Raw genomic sequence first — 25,463 nt, 5'->3', positions numbered from 1 at the left:
TGACTGACTTCTCTGAGGTCATTAAAACATTATTCTGGAAAAATTAAGATACAAGAGAAAAAAAAGTCACAATACATCCATACATGATGTAGGGAGGCTATAAATATGTACTGTTTGATTCTAATTTTGTTTAAAAAGACTGGAAAGAAACTTCAAAAATCAAGAATGATTTGCTCTGAGTGAATGAGGCAATAGTGCTCCAACTTGTCTTCCTGCTTCTAACCTTGTCCAAGAGCAGTAAGTACAGAGTAGCAGGTAAGGCTTTAGAATCAGGTTGTGTGGTACAGGGTTGCAGTTCTGCCATTGACTAGGTGTTTGACCTCGGCACACGATTTCCCAAGTAAGTGCTAATAACAGTACCTATATCAAAGGGTCATTATGAGGATTAAGTGAACTAATACATATTGTGCCTACCACATACGTACTTAAGAAATGTTAGCTATTACCATCCTTCTACGTCCATTCTCCATACCACAGCCACAGTGATCTTTTAAAAATGTAAAGGTCACTCCCTTATTAAAACTGTCCACTATTCTCTTGTCTCACTTTGAAAAAGAAATGCAAGTTCTTTACTCCCAGATTAGAAACTCCTGTTTGATGTGGCCCGTCTTTCTTCCCCTCAAGCACGAAGCTCAAGACATGCAACTTTCTTTCAAATCTTAAAATACCGTGCTTGTTTTTGACTTAAGTATTTGCATGGTTTATTATGCCTGGAAAATTTTTCACAAAAAGACTTTTGTCCTCACAAGTCAAATTTCATCCCCCTTAGAGAAGCTTTCTCTGACTACCACTCTAAATTATCAATCTAGTCACTCTTTATAGCATTACCCTATTTACTATATGACACTACTTATCAATATCTTTAAAGGTTTTCCTTCTCTCTGCTTGTCTTCTGTCTCGTTACTAGAACATAATTTTCATGAGACCAGTACCCGAACACACTTGTGCTCCATATTCAGTCTTTATTGAATAAATTCTATTTAATGTTTTGTTTTCCAAGTTTTCTATAATTAACATTACTTCTATAATAAAATTAATTTTATAGAGAATATAAATAGTTATTTCAGAAATCAGAACACAGTACTCTATAATTGGTCTGAGTTAAAATTCAATAATAGGTACTCCAGCAAACTAAATGTTTCTGGGCAAGGTTCTTATACTTACTGTTTCCTCACTTGTAAAATGGGAATACCATCTATTTCATAAAGGACTGCAAAAATTAAATCACACCACATGGTTAAAAGCGCTCCAACACTCAACGAAATTTTCCTAACATGACAAATAAACCCTAATTGCTCTTTGCCTGACAAGAGCCTCGGCTCTCAAGTCTCCACCCACCCTCGACAGGCTTGGAGGGGTAACTCTAGCCACCAATTCGCCACCATAGAACGCAGGGGCAGCCGGGAAGTGGGGGCGGGAACAGGAGGCCAGTACACGTACTTCCGCCCCCGCGATGCTCGCAGCCAATCGTCCCCCGATGCCCCACCCCTTCCGCTCCAGGGAAAAACCAGCTCCCAGAGCGTCTTCCGGCTGGAGCTGTGCTGCTTATTAACATGGTGAGTTGGCTGAGGGCATGAGATTTCCTGTCGTTGGTGTTTCCTCTTGTCTTCTCTCGTCCCGAAGCGGCCTTGAAATGCCTCAGCTGCCCGGAGGAGGGGTTGTCGGATCCGTGGTCGGGCCCCTCGGGAGAGGCTGCTGGCGTCCAAAGATTCCCCTCAGAGCCCTGATGCCCTCGCTCCCTTACCCCGTTCCTTTGCCGCTCGGGATCCCGGCCCGGCTCCGGGCCGAGCTTTCAGCTCCTGGCGAGTTTATGACTTCTGCCTGCCGAGATTTCCTTGATAGAGAGATAAGAGTGTTTGCCGGCGTCAGCGATTACAACCCAGCAAAAGATCTGAAAACAAGTTCGCAGCAGTAACGTCCGTAGTGGTGATGCTTACAGCAATGACGATAAGGCTGGCGTAAATAGAGAGGGGGGTGAGCAGGGTATTGAGGCGGCCGCCTCGCAGGTTGGCTTTACTGAGTGCCAGAAAGCCTGAAATTGCCGCAGCTTTCATGAGGCCGGTGGTGGAGAAAGTCAACGTGTTGGTAGAGCATCTTATTGCACCTTCTTTTCTTCTTTCGTAGATTTCGTGGGTTTGGGGATGTGGTGTTTAACTTTTGTTAGAGGAATTAGTCATTGTATGTCTTTGAAAATCAAATGTATAGCTCTCTGAATATTATCTAAAAAGCAGTTGTCATTTCGTTGTCAAAAGAGGTACATTTCATCTTATCAGAAATAATCATGGATCTCTTATTGATTGCCCAGAAAGGAGAAAAGGACCACTTTTCTGTGCCTAAGCCATTGTCACTCTACGTTTTTTCCTTAAGGGGATATGGTTGAGAAACGTTATTTTATTCGCATACTTTCTTTGTCTTTTGTAAGTTTTCTGTAATCCCACTTTTACACACACAAAGTGGGTAAAACTACTTTTTTTTGGCTAATGACCAAATAGCCTCCAGCTACGTTCTTCTTCGAAACATTCACCACTCTGTAGCCAGAGTTAATTTCTGAAATTTGACCATGCCGTGCCCTCTCTTAAAATCTTTTAATTTTTTTTTCTATAGCCCTCAAGATGCAGTCCTGTTTAGCATGGTGTACAAAGCCATTCATAATCAAGCTTCTTACTTTTACAGCCTCTTTCTACACGTATACACATCCATATTCTAGCCAAAGTGAACAGCTCCTAGATCTCTAAGAATTAGGGCTTTGTATCTAATTTGTACATGCTGTTCTATCTGCCTGAATCGTTCTCCATCTCCTACCCCCTGTCCTTATCAGTATAACACTTACACATCCTTTAGTCTCTTTCATAAGCCTTTCTGCCATGTCTCAAGATCCCGTTAGATGCCTCCTTTGTCCTCCCATGATAACCTGGTGCTTTTTACCAGTAACGTCTGCAGCCCTTGCCAGACTATGTGAAAATTGTGTATTTACTTGTCTTTGCCACTTCCTAGACTGTAAGCTCTTTGAGAGCAGGACCTATGTATTCACTCTGGTGTTCCCAGGGCCTTGTATGTACCTGGCCCAGAGAAAGTTTTCAATAAATATCTGTTTTATAAAACACTGAATAAATAACTATGGCACTATTTTTTTATGCTTGAAATATTAGTAATGCAGGGTAATAGTAGGATTTAAGGTTTATTTTAGAAGTTTTGGGGAAGAAAGGTTTTATGAGTCACCCATGATGTATTATTTTTTACGAACATGCTATGTGCAATGCACAGTGCTATCTTACAATGTGTGAAGGAAAGAAAGCGCTTGTCATTAGTGAAGTTACTGAAAAATTAACTTACGATGCAAGATGACAAGATGAAGCCTATCCCATGGTTAAGTACAAAGTAAATGTCATAAAAAACACTATAGTTTGGAATAATCTAAGGCTTCACGTAGGAGACGAAACAAGCAACCAACTACTTTGTGCCTTACTCTAATACTCTTAATCTGCTACTCATTACTCTCATTTAGACGAGAAAACAGAGGTCAAGTAACTTGCTAAGTGTTACATGGCTATTAGAGCTTAGGTTAGACAAATTTGGCCTTTTTGCTCTAGAGTAGTATGATCATGAGATTTGGGTACACCAGTCTAGTTGGAGTTGGGGATTCCTGTCTGGAGCAAGAGATCAAACTGGAAAGAAACTGAGGCAAAGTCATTGAAAGCTTTGAATTCTAGATTGTAAAATTTGGAGTTAATCCTGATAGCAATGGAAAGCCAATATAATTTTGGAAAGATTGACATGAACATTAGAATTTTAATTTTTCTTCAATATCAGAAATAGCCCTCTGCCTTTTATAAACTCCTTATTGATTGTCTTAACTTAAAGGTTAAAGTAACTTAAATAATTTAAAGGGAGTTAGAGTTAAAAGATGTCGGAGGATAACCGTATCAAGCAGAATTTATCTTTGGGACCAAAATGTCCCACACAATTCTTTAAAAAGAGAGGATTCTCATTAACTTTAGCATTTATTAACATCTCAAAGGAAAATAGTATATTGTTCCGTTTCAACTGAATTGGGTAGCAGAGCTTTAGGGTTATGCACATACACTGGTCTTTATTTGCATACCAGAATTAGTATCCAAATAACACTTTCATGCTTTATTTTTACATTTTAAAGTATTTTTTACTTTATTGCTTTTTTATTATGGGAAATTTCAAGCATACGCCAAAGTAGAATATGGTGAACCCTCGTGTGGCCATCACTTGGGCTCAACAATTATCAATGTTCTGCTGTTTTTCTTATGCCAGATTTCTAGTGCTCAGCCTTATTTTCTCACTTTCCTGCGTTCCGTGCAGTTAATGACGTATCTAAGCTTTGAAGAAGTGGGCTATACCTTTTTATAACAGATGAGATGTTTCTAGATCCTAACTGTAGGAAAATCATACCTCTGCTTGAATTGAATCTGAAAGTTTTTCACATTTTTAAATCTGACACCCCGTTCTGCTACTTTCTGTGGAGCTTCAGTGTTTGAGTCAAATAGGCCAACTTTAGTGAGGTAGAAATGTAGTATGGTTGTTATGATGATTGTGGCTTTTACTGTTTAGGAAAGTATTTTGTTAAAATTAAAATCCAGTTATTTAAGTACATGGCACTTTAGCAATCATGTTGTTATGTATGACCATTGAAAATTGTGAAGAATTTTTTTCCCTGAAAACAATTACTCTGCTTCTGAAATAACAAAATTTTTTTCAGTTTATCTTTCCAGGGATTTTTTTTTTTTAGGATATTGTATTCCCAATGTGAAAGTATATAGTAAAATTGAGCAATTTTTTGTGGCCTCTTGGTTTTATATCCTACTAAGAAAAAGCTTCTCCAACTTCCAGATTATAAAGTTATGCATCCATAGTTTCTTCAAATACTCTATAGATTTATATTTTAATTTTAAAATAATAAAAAATTAAAGTAAGGAGTGCAGTAAGAATCTAACTTTACCTTTTTCCAAACACCGTTTATTGAATAACTCATATTTTCTCTCTCTGATGTTAGATACTGCTGTAATCCTAAGCTCATTTCTCATATGTGCTTGTACTCTCCTTTATGCTAAGGCTGTCTCACATGGTTTCCTGAACTTGAGTGGTAAATCCCACTCTAGTCCCGACTCAGTCTCTTCTCTCATGGATAACCCCACTGCCAGGCCCTTTCTCTGCTATCCCCATACTCTGTACTAGCAGGAGTCACAGAGGCTAGCTGGGATGTCAGATATTTTGAGTGCCTAAGAGAGAACCTAGACGTTTTACTATGGTAATAGTTGCCAAACTTTTCAATATATAAAGCTTTGATTAGATAAATTGTAATATTTTCTTTCCAGTAGAGCTATTTGACAAACTGTTTGCTTTTCTGGTTCAAAATTGCCTTATCCATTTAAAAATAAAGAATGCGGTCTGGAGCTAAAATGCCTCGATTTGAATTCCTGCTCAGCTATTTACTAGCATTGTACCCTTGGAAAATTTACTAAAAATTGTTTCCACCTCATAGGATTATTGTGAGTATTAGATAAATATATGTAAGGTGTCTAGAATAAGTGCTTGGCGTGTATTGAGCATTCAATAAATAAATGTTAGTTGTTATTACTGTATCGCATCACAGGAACTGTGAAGAAGATTAGATACTTAGATGCCATTTTATTTATATTTTGTTTGTTTTAAAGGGGACAATTCATCTCTTTCGAAAACCACAAAGATCTTTTTTTGGCAAGATATTACAGGAATTTAGACTTGTAGCAGCTGACCGAAGGGTAAGTTATTTTTATTCTTTGACCCTAATTTTAATTATTTCACAAACAGCATTATAACACAAAAAGTTAATTTTTAAGGCAATAGAAATCACTCTCGATCCCACCACACTTCATTTTTTTATGTTGGATAATTTTTTAAAGTACAATTACAATAGTTTGGTATACAGTTGTTTTGCTTGGGAGGAAGCTGGGTTTCAGTTAAAGTTTTTATTCTAATTCTAAAGAGTTTTAAAGAAAAACTGTTTTGTGACTGCCTTATTTTTATTTATTTTTAATTAAATGGGTGTAGTCTGAAGCCGTGTTTTCTTATTTTTAATGTAAGGCGGGAAAATATGCTTTGAGACTGTAAATCAAAAGATATAGTAGGTTCTCTTAAAGAACAAACAAAGCACAAAGGCAGCAGAAGGAGAGAAATAATAAACATCAGAGCAGAAATAAATGCTATTGAAACAAAAAAGGCAGTAGAAAGGATCAATGAAACAAAGAGCTGGTTCTTTGAGAAGATAAATAAAATTGACAAACCCTTAGCCAGACTTACAAAGAAAAAAGAGAAAGCTCAAATAAACAAATTTAGAAATGAAAGAGGAGAAATAACAACAGATTCCGCAGAAATACAACAGATTATAAGAGAATACTATGAAAAACTATATGCCAGCAAAATGGATAACCTAGAGGAAATGGATAAATTCTTGGACTCCTACAATCTCCCAAAGCTTAGTCAAGAAGAAGCAGACAATTTGAACAGACCAATCACAAGGAAAGAGATTGAAACAGCAATCAAAAGCATGCCAAAGAATAAAACCCCAGGACCAGATGGCTTTCCTGGGGAATTCTACCAAACTTTCAGAAAGGATTTAATACCTATCCTTTTCAAGCTATTCCAAAGAATTAGGGAGGATGGATCACTTCCTAACACATTCTACGAGGCCAACATCACGCTGATACCAAAGCCTGACAAGGACAGCACAAAAAAAGGGAACTGCAGGCCATATCACTGATGAACATAGATGCAAAAATTCTCAACAAAATTTTGGCCACCCGAATTCAGCAATTCATCAAAAGGATCATACATCACGATCAAGTGGGATTCATACCACGGACACAGGGATGGTTCAACATCCGCAAATCAATCAACGTGATACACCACATCAACAAACTGAGGAATAAAAACCACATGATCGTCTCAATAGATAAGAGAAAACATTTGACAAGATCCAACAGCCATTTATGATAAAAACTCTGAACAAAATGGGGTTAGAAGGGAACCACCTCAACACAATAAAGGCCATATGTGACAAACCCACAGCCAACATCATACTCAGTGGGCAAAAACTGAGCACCATCCCCCTGAAAACAGGAACAAGACGAGGATGCCCTCTACCACCACTCTTATTTAACATAGTGCTGGAGGTTTGGGCCAGAGCAATTAGGCAAGAGAAAGGAATAAAAGGAATCGAAATAGGGAGAGAAGAAGTGAAACTCTGTTTGCAGACGACATGATCTTATATATAGAAAACCCCAAGGACTCTATTGGAAAACTTTTAGAAGTAATCAACAACTACAGCGAAGTTGCAGGGTATAAAATCAATTTACATAAATCAGTAGCATTTCTATACTCTAATAACAAACTAACAAAAAGAACTCAAGAACACAATACCATTCACAAATGCAATAAAAAGAATAAAATACCTCGGGGTGAATTTAACAAAGGAAGTGAAAGATCTATACGACGAAATTACAAGGTTTTTCTGAAAGAAATGGATGACGACATGAAGAGATGGAAAGACAATCCATGTACATGGATTGGAAGAATAAACATAGTTAAAATGTCCATTCTACCTAAAGCAATCTGCAGATTCAATGCCATCCCAATCAGAATCCCAATGACGTTCTTTACAGAAATAGAACAAAGAATCCTAAAACTCATATGGGGCAACAAAAGACCCCGAATTGCTAAAGCAATCCTGAGAAAAAAGAACACAGCTGGAGGCATCACAATCCCTGACTTCAAAACATACTACAAAGCTACAGTAATCAAAACAGCATGGTACTGGTACAAAAACAAGTGCACAGATCAATGGAACAGAATGGAAAGCCCAGAAATAAAACCACACATCGACAAAGGAGCTGAGGGCATACAATGGAGAAAAGAAAGTCTTTTCAACAAATGGTGCCGGGAAAACTGGAAAGCCACATGTAAAAGAATGAAAGTTGACCATTCTTTTTCACCGTTGACAAAAATAAACTCAAAATGGATCAAAGACCTAAAGGTAAGACCTGAAACCATAAGCCTTCTAGAAGAAAATGTAGGAAGTACACTCTTTGACATCAGTATTAAAAGGACCTTTTCAGACACCATGTCTTCTCAGACAAGGAAAACAATAGAAAGAATAAACAAATGGGACTTCATCAGACTAAAGAGCTTCTTCAAGGCAAAGGAAAACAGGATTGAAACAAAAAAACAACCCACTAACTGGGAAAAAATATTTGCAAGTCATACATCTGACAAAGGGTTAATATCCATAATATATAAAGAATTCACACAACTCTACAACAAAAAATCAAACAACCTGATCAAAAAATGGACAGGAGACAGGAAAAGACATTTCTCCAAAGAAGATATATAGATGGCCAATAGGCACATGAAATGATGTTCATCATCGCTGACCATCAGGGAAATGCAAATCAAAACTACACTAAGGTATCACCTTACACCCATCAGAATGACAAAAATAACTAAAACTAATAGTAACAAATGTTGGAGAGGTTTTGGGGAAAAGGGAACCGTCATACACTGCTGGTGGGAATGCAAACTGGTGCAGGCACTATGGAAAACAGTATGGAGATTCCTCAAAAAATTAAAAATAGAACCACCATACAATCCAGCTATCCCACTACTGGATATCTATCCACAGAGCTTGAAGTCAGCAATTCCAAAAGTCCCATGCACCCCAGTGTTCATTGCAGCATTATTTATAATAGCCAAGACGTGGAAGCAACCTAAGTGCCCATCAACAGATGATTGAATAAAGAAGATGTGGTATATATATACAATGGAATACTACTCAGCCGTAAAAAAAGAACAAAATTGTCCCATTTGCAGCAACATGGATGGACCTTGAGGGAATTATGTTAAGTGAAATAAGCCAGATAGAGAAGGACAATCTTTGTATGACTCCACTCTTATGAGGAATATAAAAATGTAGACAAAGAGAACAGATTAGTGGATACCAGGGGAAAGGTGGGGTGGGGGGTGGGCACAAAGGGTGAAGGGGTGCACCTACAACACGGCTGAGAAACAATAATGTACAACTGAAATTTCACAAGATTGTAACCTAACATTAACTCAATAAAAATTTAAAAAAAAGATATAGTGGGTTCTCTTTTTGGTCACCAATGTAGACCTTCTAGTTATTGTTCTGTTTTCATTGTTGTCATTATTGTCTAAATTATGCTGTAACTTCCTTAGGGCAGTGACTATGTCTCTTTTGCTCAATTTTTAATAAAAGTACAAAATAAGCACCCAATATATATTTGATGAATTTTAAGTAAACCTAGCTTCAATGGAATGTAATAAGCAGTACCAATGATATTGATCATGTGTTGTGGTACTAGATGAGAGACGACTTTTTTTGTTCTTTACCACTGTATTTTCTGTTTTTAAAACTTTGGAATATAGTCAGAATTCAGTAATCCTGGTATTTGGAAATGTTATTGTGCCCTGAATGTTAAACTTCAAGAGCCAAGGTTAAGGAATTCATCTGCTTCTTGTGTATCTAGTCCATTTGAATGACCTCTTGAGAACAGAGAGATATATCTCTATGCTGTTGATGGAACTACTATATTGCAGAATTAAACAGGAAGTTCTTTAAACAGTACACTTCTTTGAAGCACAGTATACCAAAGAATGGGTAATTGGAACAAAACTAATTTAGGAACACCTGAATTGTGCAAATAATCTCTATTATAATTTAAATCTTAAGAGATGTATCTGGCTCATCTCTCTTCCCTACTATTCTTGTCTTGGTTCTCAGTGATTTCATATTTCATGTGGAAGATCCTTACTTCTCAGTTCCTTACTTCCAGTTCACCACAAATAATCTTGTCCTCCTCCCCTCCCAGCCATCCACTCCTGTGGTCATACCATAGACCTCATAATTTATAATAACTATATCCTCTCATTGTCTCTCAGTTTCAAGCATTTCACTCAACAGTCACCATCTCTTCTCTTTCCAGGTCACTTCTTCTGTTACCCCAACTCCAATAATTCTTCAGTTTTACTAGGACCTCCAATCTATTGACTTCCGTATTTTCATTTCCCTTATCCTCATCTGCTTTCTTATCCAATTTAGATTCTGTGGTCCATCATTATCATTTCCTTGTATATGCCTTCAACTCCTTTGTGCCCCACCTTCTGTCTATCATTCTTCCCTGGAAAATCCTTAACCTTATTAAGTCTACTTTCTTTCTACTCTTTACCTGCACCCAAATGACTGAATGTAGACTGAGAGAAACACAAAACCATGCTGCCTGGTCTGGCTTTTAATTCATGATCAAGTGTGCCATTAGTGCTGCCCATACTATGTTTCCCTAGTTCATTCAGTTTCCCACTTTCCTAGTGACTATTTCATACCATTTCTTTCACTTATATCCTCAAACTTTCAAAATCTTATCCATCCTCACTCTGACCTGTTGATCTTGCTTCCTGTTTCACTAAGGGAAAAGAGGTAATGAGAAGAAAACTTCCACATCCTATCGTTAGCACATCTACCAAGACACTGCCTTCCCTCCTATTTCTGTGAATGAACTATCTAGTCCGCTAGATAAGGCCAGTCCCTCCACTTGTTGCCTGTTCAAAGTCAGTGTTCCTGTAATTGTTCCTTCTTACATCATCCTCCTTCTGTTCTTGCATCATAATTACATGCTGTATATTCCACTCTCATCTGCTGCTTCATTTCTCTGCTTCCTTTTATAGCAAAACTACTTTCAAGAATTGTCTTAACTCTCTTTGCTCACTTTCTCTTCTCCCTGTCTATGTTAAACACGTACTAGTCTGGCTCTAGTCCCCTATAATCCACAGAAATAGCTTTTACAAGGTAACTAATAACTTCTTTGTTGCCAAAATCAGTGGTCATCCTCATTTCTCATCTTACTTGACCTTCAACAGTGTTTGACAAAAATTGGTTACTTCTTCCTTAAAGCACTTTATTCATTGGACTCTGAAATACCACTCTTGGTTTACCTCCTACTTAATTGGCATTATGTTTTTAGTCTCCTTTGTCACTTTTCTCTCATCTTTCTGACCTCTAAGTTTTGGAGTGTCCCAGGGCTTAGAGCTCCAGCCTCTCTTGTTTATGTTCATTATATCTAGGTAACACTTTCACTACCATCTATATACTGATGATCCTATATTTATTTGTTTATTTATTTTTTTAAAGATTGGCACCTGAGCTAACAACTGTTGCCAGTCTTCTTCTTCTTCTTTTTTTTTTTTCCCCTGCTTTTTCTCCCCAAATCCCCCCAGTAAATAGTTGTATATTTTAGTTGTGGGTCCTTCTAGTTGTGGTATGTGGGATGCCGTCTCAACATGGCCTAATGAGTGGTGCCATGTCCGCGCCCAGGATCCGAACTGGTGAAACCCTGGGCTGCCGAAGCGGAGTGTGCAAACTTAACCACTCCACCATGGGGCCGGCCCCAATATATTTATATTGTAATCCCTAACTTCTCCCCTACCTCAGATTCCTGTATATCATGGCCTTCTCAACATTTCCACCTGGATATCTAATAGGCATCTCAAATTTAATATTGTCAAACCAACCTTTGATTTTCTATGACTTCCTCACTAAATAGCTACTCTCTTCTTCCAAATGCTCAGGCCATAACCCTTGGAGTCATTCTTAGCCTTCTCTTTCCCTTCTCACATCCATTTTATAAGTAAATCTTGCTGGCTCTATCTTTGGTATAATACCAGAATCTGACTCTTGTCACATCTTACTGCCTTCAAAGCCACCATCATTTCCCACATAGATTATTGCAATCACATTCCAAATGGTCTTCCTACTTCTCTCCTTGCCCATATGCAGTATATTGTTCATAGAGAGGATGAATGATCTCTTAAAAATGAAAGCTAAGGCACTTTCCATCTCATTTGGAATAAATCACAATTCTTTTCCTGGCATACAAGATACTACTTTGTGTAGCCCCTCACTGCCTCTCACCTCTCTCACCTAGCTGTCTTTAGCCAGGTACTCTTCTACCTCTGGGCATTTGCACTGTGGTTCTCATTTTCTCTCCCAGATAGCTGCATGCTTAGCATCTTTGCTGCTTTCAGATTTCTGCTGACATGTCACCTTACCAAAGGGGTCTTTTCTGACTACTGCATCTAAAAGAGTAACTCTTCCATATGTCCCATTCCTGTGTTCTTATCATACTTTATTTTTTCTTCTTAGCACTTGTCACCACCTGATTATAGTCATGCATCGCTTAATGACATGGATATGTTCTGAGGGATGTGTCATTAGATGATTTTGTCATTGGGCAAACATCATAGAGTGTACTTATACAAACCTAGATGGTATAGCCTGCTACATGCTTAGCTATCTGGTACTAATATCATGGGACCACCATTGTATATGTGGTCTGTCACTGACTAAAACATTGTTATATGGCGCATGATTGTATGTTTGCTTATTGTCTGTCACTGTGGATTATAAGGTCCATGTTTTTTTCAGTACTATATCTCCAGTGCCTAGAATAGTATCTGTTGCAAAACAGATACTCAAATATTTTTTGATGAATAATTTGATTCAGTAGTAGAGCTTCAGAGAGTGTCATTTTCAAATTACAGGCTTTATCTTCCATTTCTGACTATTCCTGAGTCCCTGTCCTGACTAGACCCATGACCAGTCATTTCATTAATGTCTTCACCAGTATTGGAGTCCCTTGTTCTGTTAAGCTATCATATCAGCTCTCAAATCTCTAACATCCCTACCTCACCTGCTTGTCTGGTTTTGCTCTCTGGGTATAGAGGAAGTCTACCATAAATTCATAGTGGTAATTCTTGGTCTTCTCTTTGATGATGCAGTAGTATACTTTCCATAACAGCTCTTCTGCAGATGCAGATTCTCCTGTGGATTTAAGTTTCCAGTCCTACTTTACCATATCCCTTAATTTTAGAAAATGACCTTGCTGCTTCTTTTCTAGAGATTTATAGGCTATTAACTCTGTGCTACTTTACTTCTTTCTACCTGACAAGTTCTCTGTCCCTTCAGTCACCTTGTTCTTCTCACCTTTCTCAAAGGTGTTGTTCTCCCTTTCTGTTGAAACCATCCTATCCTGTACCACACTTGACCTTTGTAATTATAATGTGTTTAATTTTAACGTCTCCAAATAACTGCCTTTTTCCTAATTTCTTTCACATCTACTGTCAAACAAGCATAGGTCTCCCTTCTTTGTAGGGAGTGGAGCAGAAAAATAAGAAAACGCTTCACTTGATCTCTTTCTTTATTTTTAGAATGCCCTTCCTCCTTCCTCTGACTAAATCTTAGCTATTTTCAAAGTGTATCTCAGGTCCTCCTCCATCTTCTGTGAACTGCTAAACCATGGTATTCTTTCCCTCTTTTGCAGTCCTATTTCATATGACTTATTAGGTAAATAACCAGGTACTGTCCCTTTTTTGGGGGGTGGGGGCATAACTGTGTTTTCGTATAATTTCAAACTTATAGAAAAGTTTCCAAATTAGTATAAGGAACTCTCTTATGCCCTTTACTCAGATTCACCAGTTGCTTTACATTTTGCCCGATTTGCTTTGTCATTGTCTCTATATACATACTTATGGAGACAAAATGATATTCAAATATATGCATATTTTTCTCAACTATTTCAGAGTTTGTGTTTCAGAATTTATTTTCTCTTGAATAATTCCCCTTCTGAAGTGATTCTTTTAAATTTATCTATTATAATTAGGACTTGGTTGATGATAATTTTGGTAGATTTAGAAAATGTGACACTGACTTTTTGAAGGAAGTTGTTCTTACTCCTTTGAATATCAGAGTGTTGAGTATTACAGCAACTTGAACAGACCCAGTGAAGCTTATCAGCACTATAAAAATAAGAATGATTTTCTTTTTCACAGTCCTGGAAGATATTGCTCTTTGGTGCAATAAACTTAACATGTACAGGCTTCCTGCTTATGTGGTGCAGTTCCACTAACAGTATAGGTATGTCACCATTCTTATTTTTATGAAGTTAATTATTACTTTCACTTTTATTCTGATTTTTTTTTTTTTTTGAGGAAGATTAGCCCTGAGCTAACTGCTGCCAATCCTCCTCTTTTAGTGAGGAAGACTGGCCCTGAGTTAACATCTGTGCCCATCTTCCTCTACTTTATATGTGGGATACCTGCCACAGCTTGGCTTTGCCAAGCAGTGTCATGTCCTCACCCGGGATCCAACCGGCGAACCCCAGGCCACCGAAGCGGAATGTGCACACTTAACTGCTGCGCCATCAGGCTGGCCCCATATTCTGATTTTAAAGAAACATATATCTTCCTTTGCATAGAATATATTATTCTGAAATATAACTCAAAAGATTTAATGAGAGAATCTATTTGAAAAGTGCCTTGTAAACTATAAAGTTTGGTTCAATTGTTAGATATTATCATTTTATTTTATTACTATTTTTGGTGAGGAAGATTGGCCGTGAGCTAACATCTGTGCCAGTCTTCCTCTCTTTTGTATATGGGATGCCACCATAGCCTGGTTTGATGAGCGCTGTGTAGGTCCACACCTGGGATCCGAACCCACAAACTGCAGGCTGCTGAGGCGGAGCATGTGGACTTAACCACTACACCACTTGGCCAGCCCCTAGGCATTGTCATTTTTGTTGTTTTTTTAAAAAAAAGACCTGTTATTTTTTTTTAAAACTTGAAATCCATTTGAAACACTGAGATTCCTTTTTAATGTGCTAGATTAGTCCTTTGATTTATGCAAAGTATAAGATCTTGAGATTATTGGATTTTCCTTGAAAAGGGAAATCTTTAATATTTTTCTTGCGTCTTGCTTGACCTCTTATATTTTTATTACCATTTTTTTCATTTTGCTATTTAAAGAATACGTGTAAAATAGTATGCAGATGACAGAAGAAGGCAAAAAAAAAAAAATGTCATAGGGCTTTTGGTCATATGCTGCTTCATTTTTCCTGATGGAGAAATCAGGTTCTAAAGTAAGCTTTTGTGTTAACCAACTGGCTATATATATTAATCAAATTTACTAGATAATTACTAGCAAATGAGGTTAATCAGTGACTCATAATTTTTTTTGGTAATGGATACCCCTGGTATGAACAATTTTGGTGATTTGCTATATTTCCTATCAATAGATTCAGTAACATTTTAACAATCTTTTTGTTGTTTTGCAGCTTTAACTGCCTACACTTACCTGACCATTTTTGATCTTTTTAGGTAAGTTTTAAAAAGTTTCCGTAACGTTTTGAAGCTGGTAAGTTATTTCTTGCACCAAATTTATGAAGTTTCTTTGCTTAAAGGAAAATAATCTGTGAAATATGTAAAATTATCAGCATACAACATATACACACTGTAACAATTAGAAGATAGACTGGAAGAAAATATCCTATTTATATAACAACAGAAAAGATAATAGCCAGATATTAGGTCAGGTGTTTCAGGTGCCTACTTGTAGATGAGTCGGCTGTGGCCAGGGAGCAGGGTCATGTAAAAACATACCAATTCCTACTGTGACTGCGTAGATGGGAAAAGAAATGAGGGACATTAATAACTGAGAAGTGAGTAATTGTGAGCTAGGGAGACAACCTATTGGCTCCCTGCTTCATAGAGCCTTTCATATTTCCATATAAGTGTTGCAAAATACTTACACCTTGATGTCTTCAGTTCCATGCCATAGAAGTATAAGAATGTCTTTTCATCAATCACGTAACTCAATCTACTTTATTGGTCTAAAACAGATAGTTCCCTGCGTTTCACACTGTAGTAAGTTTCAGAGTGAATCTTCACTATACTTGGAAAATGAACATAATTTTATCCCATCCAGGATGTTGTCAAGGTATTGTTAATATTTAGTTTAACTTTTAACAAAGATTAAATAAAGTTTATCAATGTTAAAATTTATTTATGTATGCCCAGAATAAAATATATTGCTATTACTGTGTCATTTTTTGCATGCTCAGTTATGGAAACCATTTAGGGTAGATAACTTACTGAGTAGAGTAAGTATGGGTTTAGGTTCTGTTTAACTGACTTAATGATGTATTGTAACTCCTTGCAGTTTCTCCACATGTTAAAACTGTCACATTAAAATGCTTGTTGTGATTAGATGATAAATTATTAGAATAACTTATTTATTCTGTGCAAACAGTGATAACTTTCAGCAACTTAGGAATTCTGAAAGCTTAATTTCTTTCTGCGTTTTCTCCTCTAACTCTAGTTCTAATGCTAAATTTATTTTCATTTTTACTTAGTTTAATGACATGTTTAATAAGTTACTGGGTAATGATGAGGAAACCTAGCCCTGTCTATTCATTTGGGTAAGTTCAAATTATTTTATTTTCTGCTGACTTATTGCTATTAAAATAGTAGTTATATTAGGCAGAAAAGAGCTAGTTAGGGTATTTCTAGAAAATAAGCTCTGCCTAGTCAGTGAAATGGTGATCAAATAGTGAAAGTAGATAGAACAGCATATTCCAAATGGAGTCTAGGTAAGAAACATGAATATTTAAATTTAAATCATATTAAATAAAATGTTTACATTAGGTTCTTTTCTATTTTATAAAACAAATATTAACATAAAATGTTCACATTCAGTTCTTTAATATTTTGGTTATCTTTTATTTTAGTTAGAGAAAATACAAAGGATTTTCATGTAAGCGTATCTTAACATTAATGAAGTGGTAGAGATGTATTTTTGTCTTAAGACTGGGTTTGTGATAGCAATGGATTAACCAAGAATTTGAGACTTCTGTTTCTACAGTTTTAGAAATTCCTGAAAATTGAAAGTTGGAAGATAATCTTCTATGTTAGAGGTTTTTTAATATATTAGAAAAAAATGAATTTCTTTCAGGTTCAAGGAAACAAGTTAAAGGAAGAATTTAACTTTGGTAAAGAAACTCTTAGACCCAACTTACCCTTTGTCTCCACCATACCTTTCATTGGGATTATGTTCTTTTGAACAAAATCAGATTTTATTTCCTTAAACAATGGGACAAAGTAAATATGAAATTTTAATGCAAAATGAAGATATTTATAAATGTCACTGAAATTTGATTGAGTTGGACTCTTACTATGATAATCAGCTGTAAAGTATAGATATCTATATATGAAAATCTATTACTCTGAGTCAAGGCTTTTTCTTGTAAATGACAGAAATCCAACTCAAACCATGGGGAAAAAAAGGAAGACTTTGGTAATTTATGTAACCAGAATTTGGGAAGACTGAGCTAACTGGCAGAGGGACTGGAACACTTGGGACATGTCCTCCTCTTTCCTCTCAGGCCTCTTTTCTCTGCGTATCAGGTTCAGTTTTTCAGACCACTTTTCTCTATCCTTCTGGAGTGATAAATTCTAGTGACACCTTAACTTAAACCTTCTCACCTTCATCCTAGTGAGGAAAGGACTCTTTCCCAGCTCTAGTTCAGAAAATCATGAGAAAGAACTGTTGATTGGTCCAGCTTGTAATAGATGTTAGTCTTTAGATCATTTACTGTGTCCAGGAGACAAAGTCGAGTAGGGACATGACAGCTCCCCTTGTGACTCACTTGCTTAGAGTGAGCAAGAAAGGAGAGGGCAGTTAAACGGTAAAATTAAACATTCAAATATAATTGCAGTCAATCACATAGCTTCAAATGTCATTTATATTTAGTAATTCTAAAATCCAGTTCTCTAGCCCTGAAATCTATCTTGTTTTAGGCTACCTTCTTGACAGCTTCACACATGTCTAATTGGTATCTTAAACTTAGGCTAGAATTCTTGTTTTCTTCCCCAAAAACCTGTTCCTCTGTTTTTCCCATCTCAGTAAATACACCAGCTCTCTGTTGCTCAAGCAAAATCCGTGATTATTCTCTCATTACCACATTTATCCATCAGCAAGTTATGTCAGGGTAACCTACAAACACATCTAGAATCTACTCTCATCCCCATTTCTATCCCCACTACTACCATCCTAACCAAGCTACCTTCATTTCTTGCCTTAACCAATGTCCAGCATCCTGACTGGTCCCCATGCTTCTGTTCTTCCCCGCATAGTCAATTCTCCATATAGCAGCCAGAGTGTTTTCCTTTTTAAGCCTAAATCACTCTCCTCCTGAAAACCATCCAGTTGTTTCCTGTCATACTTAGAATAAAATCCTGACTCCTTTCTCTAATTCACAAAGCCCTTATATGAGCTGGACTGTGCCTGCTTCTCTTCGTTACTACTCTCATGCCCTCTATACCACACTGTCTTTCTCTCTGTAATTGTAACAGCTAACTTCTTCCTGCCTTAGGGCCGTTGTACAGGCTATTCTCTCTGCTTCAAATGCTCTTCACCTGATCTTTGCAAGATAACCTCTATCTTGTTATTCTGACCTTAATATCACTAAATACTAATGTCATTAAATGACTGGGTCCAATCTAAAATAAATTCTAAAATAGACCACCTAGTTAGCCTCTTGTCATGTCATACTACTCTAATTCTGTGTATAGGATTTACCAGAACTTATAAATTATGTCACTCTGTCTCCACCTTTAAAATATAAATTTTATGGTAGCAAGGACCACATCTTGTTCTGTCTTATATCCTTGTGCAGTTTGATGAATTTTAAAAATGAATTTACCTGTATAGCTTCTATGTAGATCATAGTATAAAACATTGCAAGTTCCTCAAAAGCCTCCCTTCATGTGAAGTCAGAGTCAAACCTTGACAAAAGTAACTGGTATTCTGACTGCTTTCATTGCAGATTATTATTGCCTGTTTTTAAAGTCATATAAATGGGATTACAGTATATACTCTCATATACCAGTAATTCATTCTAGTTCATTGCGCTAATATTCCATTATATGGATATACCACAGTTTGTTTATATGTTAAACTGTTGAAAGGCGGTTAGGTGATTTTCAGCTTTTAGCTATTATAAATAAAACTACTCATGCGCATTATTGCATGTCTTTTGGTGTGTAAGACTTTATGTTGGGTATATGTCTTTGTGAGAAATTAGTCATAGGATTTGCATATGTTCATCATTAGAAGATAAGATAATACCAAACAGTTTTCCAGAGTGATTTTTCCAGTTTACACTCCCATTGGCAGGGGAGGAGAGTTCCAGCTGTTTCATGTGCTTACCAACAGTTGGTATTGTCTTTTTTCTTTTTTTCTTTTAAGCCATTCCAGGTATGCAGTGGTATCTCATTATAGTTTTAAGTTATTTTCCTGTTGACTAATTGAGCACTTTTTGTATGTTTATTAGCCATTCAGATTACCTCTTTTATGAAATGCTTGTTAAGGTGTTTTACCCATTTTTAAATTAGGTTTCCTGTTTTTTTCTTATTGATCTGTAGGAGTTCTTTATATATAAATATCTTCTCTCACTCTTAGTTGCCTTTCACTCTCTTAATAGTTTCTTCTGATAAATGAAACAAATTCAATTTCAATGATAAATTTATCAGTCTTATCCTTTATGGTTAATATTTTTGTCTACTTGTCAAGAAACCTTGGCCAGCCCCAAGGTCATAAAGTTATTCTGCTCTATTATTAGCTAAAAGTCTTATTTTTTTTTAATTTTTTCATATTTTTATTTCTAAATCAACTTATTAAGGTATAATTTACAAGCAATAAAGTGCACCATTTTTAAATGTAAAGTAGATGACTTTTGACAAATGTAAACACTCACGTAACACCACCACATGGCAGGAGTATATCCATTTTACTTTTCTATTCAAAGGCCAGATTTAGGCTCTATCTATATTCTCTTCATACTTATATTTTATTTCTTTTCCTTCTGCTCTTTATTATTTGTTTTTATTATATAGTTCCTTCTGACGATATGAGGGAGAAAGGTTCCATTCCTCTCCCCTAGCATCTGGTGGTTTTTCTGGCAATCTTTGGAGTTCCATGGCTTATAGATGCATCACCCCAATCTGTCCTCATCTTCACATGGCGTTCTCCCTGTATGTATGTCTGTCTCTGTGTCTGAACTAAAAGTCTTATTTTTTGACCTTTCTTTTCTTTTTATTTTTTATTTTGTTGGGGTCATATTGGTTTGTAACATGTAATTTCAGGTGTACATTATTATATTATCACTTTCTGTAAAGACTGCATCGGACTTACTACCAGTAGTATAATTTGTATCTGTCACCTACATGTGTATCCTTTTACCTCTTTCGCCTCCCCCGCTTCCCCTCTTGTAACAACTACTCTGTTCTCTTTGTCCATGTTTTTATCTTCCACATATAGGTGAAATCATGCAGTGTTTGTCTTTCTCTGTCTAGCTTATTTTGCTTAACATAATACCCTCAAGGTCCATCCATGTTGTTGCAAATGGGACAGTTTTGTCTTTTTTTATGGCTGAGTAGTGTTCCATGGTATATATATACAGCGTCTTCTTTATCCAGTCATCAGTCAGTGGGCACTTGGGTAACTACCAGGTCTTTACTATTGTGGATAATGCTGCAGTGAACATAGGGATGCATAAGTCTCTTTGAATGTTGATTTCATGTTCTTTGGATAGATACCCAGTAGTGGAATAGCTGGGTCATATAGTATTTCTACTTTTAATTTTTTGAGAAATCTCCATACTGTTTTTCAAAGTGGCTGTACCAGTTCGCATTCCCACCAGCAGTGATGAGGGCTCCCTTTTTCTCCACATCCTCTCCAACACTCACTGTTTCTTATCTTGTCTTGTTAATTATAGCCATTCTGACGGGTGTAAGGTAATATCTCGTTGTAGTTTTGATTTGCATTTCCCTAATAATTAGTGTCATAGAACATCTTTTCATCTGTCTGTTGGCCATCTGTGTATCTTTTTTGGAAAAATTTCTGTTCATATCCTCTGCTCATTTTTTGATCAGGTTGTTTTTTGTTGTTGAGTTATATGAGTTCTTTAAATATTTTGGAAATTAGCCTCTTGTCAGATAGATGATTTGCAGATATTTTCTACCTGTTGGTGGGTTGTCTTTTCATTTTGTTGATGATTTCCTTTGCCTTGCAGGAGCTTTTTAGTGTAATGTAGTCCCATTTGTTTCTTTTTTTCTTTTATTTCCCTTGCCTGAGTAGACATGGTATTCGAAAAGATGCTATTAAGACCAAGTCAAAAGAGTGTACTGCATATATTTTCTTCTAGGAGTTTTATGGTTTCAGGTCTTAGATTCAAGTCTTTAATCCACTTTGAGTTAATTTTTGTACATAGTATAAGATAATGCTCTACTTTCATTCTTTTGCACGTGGCTGTCCAGTTTTCCCAGCACCATTTATTGAAGAGACTTTCCTTTCTCCATTGTATGTTCTTGGCTTCTTTGTCAAAGATTATGTTTTATTTCTGGGCTTTCAATTCTGTTCCATTGGTCTGTTTATCTGTTTTTGTGCTTGTACCATTCTGGTGGGTTTTTTTGTTTTGTTTTGTTTTGAGGAAGATTGGCCCTGAGCTAACATCTGCCACCAATCCTCCTCTTTTCGCTGAGGAAGACTGGCCCTGAGCTAACATCTGTGCCCATCTTCCTCACTTTATATGTGGGATACCTGTCACAGCATGGTTTGACAAGCAGTGCCTAGGTCCGCACCTGGTGAACCCCTGGGTGCCTAAGCAGAATGTGCGAACTTAACCACTGTGCCTCCAGGCCAGCCCCCAGTACCATGCTGTTTTGATTACTGTAGCTTTGTAGTATATTTTGAAGTCAGGGCTTGTGATGCCTCCAGCTTTGTTCTTTTTTCTCAGGATTGTTTTAGCTATTCGGGGTCCTTTGTTGTTCCGTATAACTTTTAGGATTCTTTGTTCTATTTCCATGAAGAATGTCATTCGGATTCTGATTGGGTGCATTAAATTGGTAGATTGCTTAGGTTCTATGGATATTTTAACTATGTTTATTCTTCCAATCCATGTGCATGGAATATCTTTCCATTTCTTTATGTCTTATTCAATTTCTTTCAATAATGTCTTATAGTTTTCAGTTTATAGGTCTTTCACCTCCTTAGTTAAATTTAGTCCTAGGTATTTTATTCTTTTTGTTGTGATTCTATGTAGGATCGTATTCTTGACTTCTCTCTCTGCTGGTTCTTTATTAGTGTAGAGAAATGCAACTGATTTTAGTAAGTTGATTTTGTACCCTGCAACTTTGCTCTAGTTGTTGATTATTTCTAATCATTTTCTGGTGGATTCTTTAGGGTTTTCTATATATAGAATCATGTCATCTGCAAACAGTGAGAGTTTCACTTCTTCCTTTCCAATTTGGATACCTTTTATTTCTTTTTTTGCCTAATTGCTCTGGTCAAAACTTCCAGTACTGTGTTGAATAGGAGTGGTGAGAGTGGGCACCCTTGTCTTGTTCCTGTTCTCAGAGGGATGGCTTTCAGTTTTTCACCATTAAGTATGATGTTGGCAGTGGGTTTGTCATATATAGCCTTATGTTGAGGTATTTTCCTTCTATACCCATTTTATTGAGAGTTTTTAATATAAATGGCTGTTGGATCTTGTCAAATGCTTTCTCTGCATCTATTGAGATGATCATGTGCTTTTTATCCCTCATTTTGTTAATGTGATGTATCACATTGATTGATTTGCAGATGTTGACCCATCCCTGCATCCCTGATATAAATCCCAGTTGATTATAGTACATGCTCCTTTTAATGTAATGCTCTATTTGGTTTGCCAATATTTTGTTGAGGATTTTTACATCTCTATTCATCCGCGATATTGACCAGTACTTTTCCTTCTTTCTGTTGTCCTTGTCTCATTTTGGCATCAGGGTAGCATTGGCCTCATAGAATGAGTTAGGAACAGTTCCGTCTTCTTCATTTTTTTGGGATAGTGTGAAAAGGATAGATACTAAATCTTCTTTGAATGTATGGTAGAATTCTCCAGAGAAGCCATCTGGTTGTGAAGTTTTGTTTTTTGGGGGGTTTTTGATTACTGTTTCAATCTCTTTATTTGTGATTAGTCTATTCAGATTCACTATCTCTTCTTGATTCAGTTTTCGGAGGTTGTATGAGTCTAAGAGTTTCTCCGTTTCTTCTATGTTGTCCAGTTTGTTGGCATGTAGTTTTCATAGTGTTCTGTTGTAATGTTTTGTATTTCTGTAGTATCCATTGTAATTTCTCTTCCTTTTTTTGAATTTTATTTATTTCAGCCTTCTGTATTTTTTCTTAGTGAGTATGGCTAAGGATATGTCAATTTTGTTTATCTTCTCAAAGAACCAGCTCTTTGTTTCATTGATTCTTTCTATTTGTTTTTAATCTCTATTTCATTTATTGCTGCTCTAATTTGTATTATTTCCCTCCTTCTGCTGATTCTGAGCTTTGTTTGTTCTTCTTTTTCTAGTTCTCTTAGGTGTACTTTAAGATTATTTATTTGAGATTTTTCTTCTTTGTTGAGGTAGGCCTCTATTGCTATAATTTCCATCTTGAAACTGCTTTTGCTGCATTCCATAAGAGTTGGTATGTTGTGTTTTCATTTTCATTTGTTGCTAGGTATTTTTTGATTTCTCCTTTGATTTCTTCATTGATCCAATTGTTGTTAATAGCATATTGTTTAGTCTCCACATACTGGAGACTTTCCTAGCCTTTTTCTTAAGTTGATTTCTATAGTGCTAGTTTCTATAGCACTATGGTCAGAAAAGATGCTTGATATGATTTCAGTCTTCTTAAATTTATCGAGGCTTGCCTTGTTTCCCAGCATAGGTCTGTCTTTGAGTATTTTCCATGTGCACTTGAGAAGAATGTGTGTTCTGCTGTTTTTTGCTAGAATGTTCTCTATATATCTATTAAGTCCATCTGGTCTAGTGTTTCATTTAAGGTCACTGTTTCATTGTTGACTTTGTGTCTGGATGGTCTATTCATTGATGTAAGTGGGGTGTTGAGGTCCCCTACTAATATTGTGTTAGTGTCAATTTCTCCCTTTAGGTCTGTTAATACTTGCTTTATATACTTTGGTGCTCCTGTATTAGGTGCATATATATTCATAAGTCTTATGTCCTCTTGGTGGAAAGTCCCTTTTATCATTATATACTGCCTCTCTTGTTCTCTCACTACCTTTTTTATCCTGAAGTCTGCTTTGTATTATATAAGTATGGCAACACCTGCTTTCTTTTGCTTGCCACTTGCTTGGAGTATCGTCTTCCATCTCTTCACTCTGAGCCTGTGTTTGTCTTTAGAGCTGAGATGTATTTCCTGGAGGCAAGATATTGTTGGGTCTTGTTTTTCAGTCCATTCAGGCACTCTGTGTCTTTTGATTGGAGAATTCAATCCATTTACATTTAGAATGATTATTAATATATGAGGGGCTAATACTGCCATTTTATCTCTTGTTTTCTGGTTGTTCTATATTTCCATTGTTTCTTTTTCCTTATATTTCTGACTACCATTGCAGTTTGGTGGTTTCTGTGATAGTTTTCTCATTATTTATGATTTCTGGCTTTGCTCTGATTTTTTGTTTAGTGGTTACCATGAGGTTTGTATAAAAGAGCGCATAGATGAGGTAGTCCATTTTTTGATAGCCTCTTATCTCCATTATCCTAAGCAGGTTCCATCCCTTTTCTCTTCCCCTTCTGAGTTATTGTCATCACAAATTGTTCTTTTCTGTGTTGTGAGTTTGTGACTAAATTGAAATGTTTATAGTTATTTTTGATGCTTTCCTCCCTTTGTCTTTCATGTTATAGTTCACTGTTCACTGACCTGTTCTGATACAGAGCTGCAATTTTCTGATTCTGTCTGTCTACTTATCTCCTTGCTCAAGATTTTGTAAACTTTTGCTTTTTAGTTTAAGATGGGAGGGCTCCTTTCAACATTTCTTGTAAGGCAGGCCTTGTGGCGATGAACTCCCTCACCTTTTGTTTATCTGGGAAAGCTTTTATTTCTCCATCCTATCTGAAGGATAGTTTCACTGGATAAAATATTCTTGGATGAAAGTTTTTGTCTTTCAGTATTTTGAATATATCATTCTATTCTCTCCTAGCCTGGAAGTTTTCTGCTGAGAAATCCGCTGAAAGCCTGATAGGGATTTCTTTGTAGGTTATTTTCTTCTGCCTTGCTACCCTTAATATTTTTTCTTTGTCATTGACTTTTGCCAGTTTTAATAGTATATGCCTTTGAGAAGGCCTTTTTGCACTGATGTAATTAGGAGTTTTATTAGCTTCATGTACTTGTAAGTCTAGTTTCTTCCCCAGGTTTTGGAAGTTCTTTAAACAAATTCTCTGCTCCTTTCTCCCACTCCTCTTCTTCTGGAATATGTATAATCCATATGTTGATTTTTGTAACTGAGTTGGATGTTTCTCAAAGAATTTCTTAATTTTTTAAAAATCTGAGTTCTCTCTCCTCCTCCACCTGAAGCATTTCTATATTTCTATCTTCTAAATCACTATTTCTGTCCTCCGCGATGTCAGCTCTGTTTTTTATGGATTCTTGATTATTTTTTATCAGGTTAATTGTGTTCTTCATATCGAGAATTTCTGTTTGGGTTTTTTTAAGAGTTTAATCTCTT

At 36.4% G+C, this 25,463-nt stretch overlaps 1 protein-coding gene across 4 annotated transcripts in view; it reads left to right on the top strand.

The window, feature by feature from the left end:
• Window positions 1-1,443: 1,443 nt before the first annotated feature.
• SLC30A6 (solute carrier family 30 member 6) overlaps window positions 1,444-25,463 on the top strand; it is a 45,573-nt gene continuing 21,553 nt past the window's right edge. Inside the window, exons 1-5 of one of the 4 annotated variants that reach the window (XM_008544429.2) lie at window positions 1,444-1,556; window positions 5,685-5,771; window positions 13,906-13,990; window positions 15,189-15,231; window positions 16,266-16,331. In XM_008544429.2, the coding sequence (XP_008542651.1) occupies window positions 1,554-1,556; window positions 5,685-5,771; window positions 13,906-13,990; window positions 15,189-15,231; window positions 16,266-16,331 (284 nt within the window). In that variant the 5' untranslated portion in view covers window positions 1,444-1,553. The remainder of the gene's footprint in view (window positions 1,557-5,684; window positions 5,772-13,905; window positions 13,991-15,188; window positions 15,232-16,265; window positions 16,332-25,463) is intronic. The other 3 variants (XM_070574143.1, XM_070574142.1, XM_070574145.1) reach the window with 3 other exon arrangements.

The sequence above is a fragment of the Equus przewalskii genome, chromosome 14 (genome assembly GCF_037783145.1).
Source record: "Equus przewalskii isolate Varuska chromosome 14, EquPr2, whole genome shotgun sequence".
NCBI classification, from domain to species: domain Eukaryota; kingdom Metazoa; phylum Chordata; class Mammalia; order Perissodactyla; family Equidae; genus Equus; species Equus przewalskii.
The sequence above is the reverse complement of the archived record's forward strand: the minus strand, read 5'-3'. Positions and strand labels throughout refer to the sequence as shown.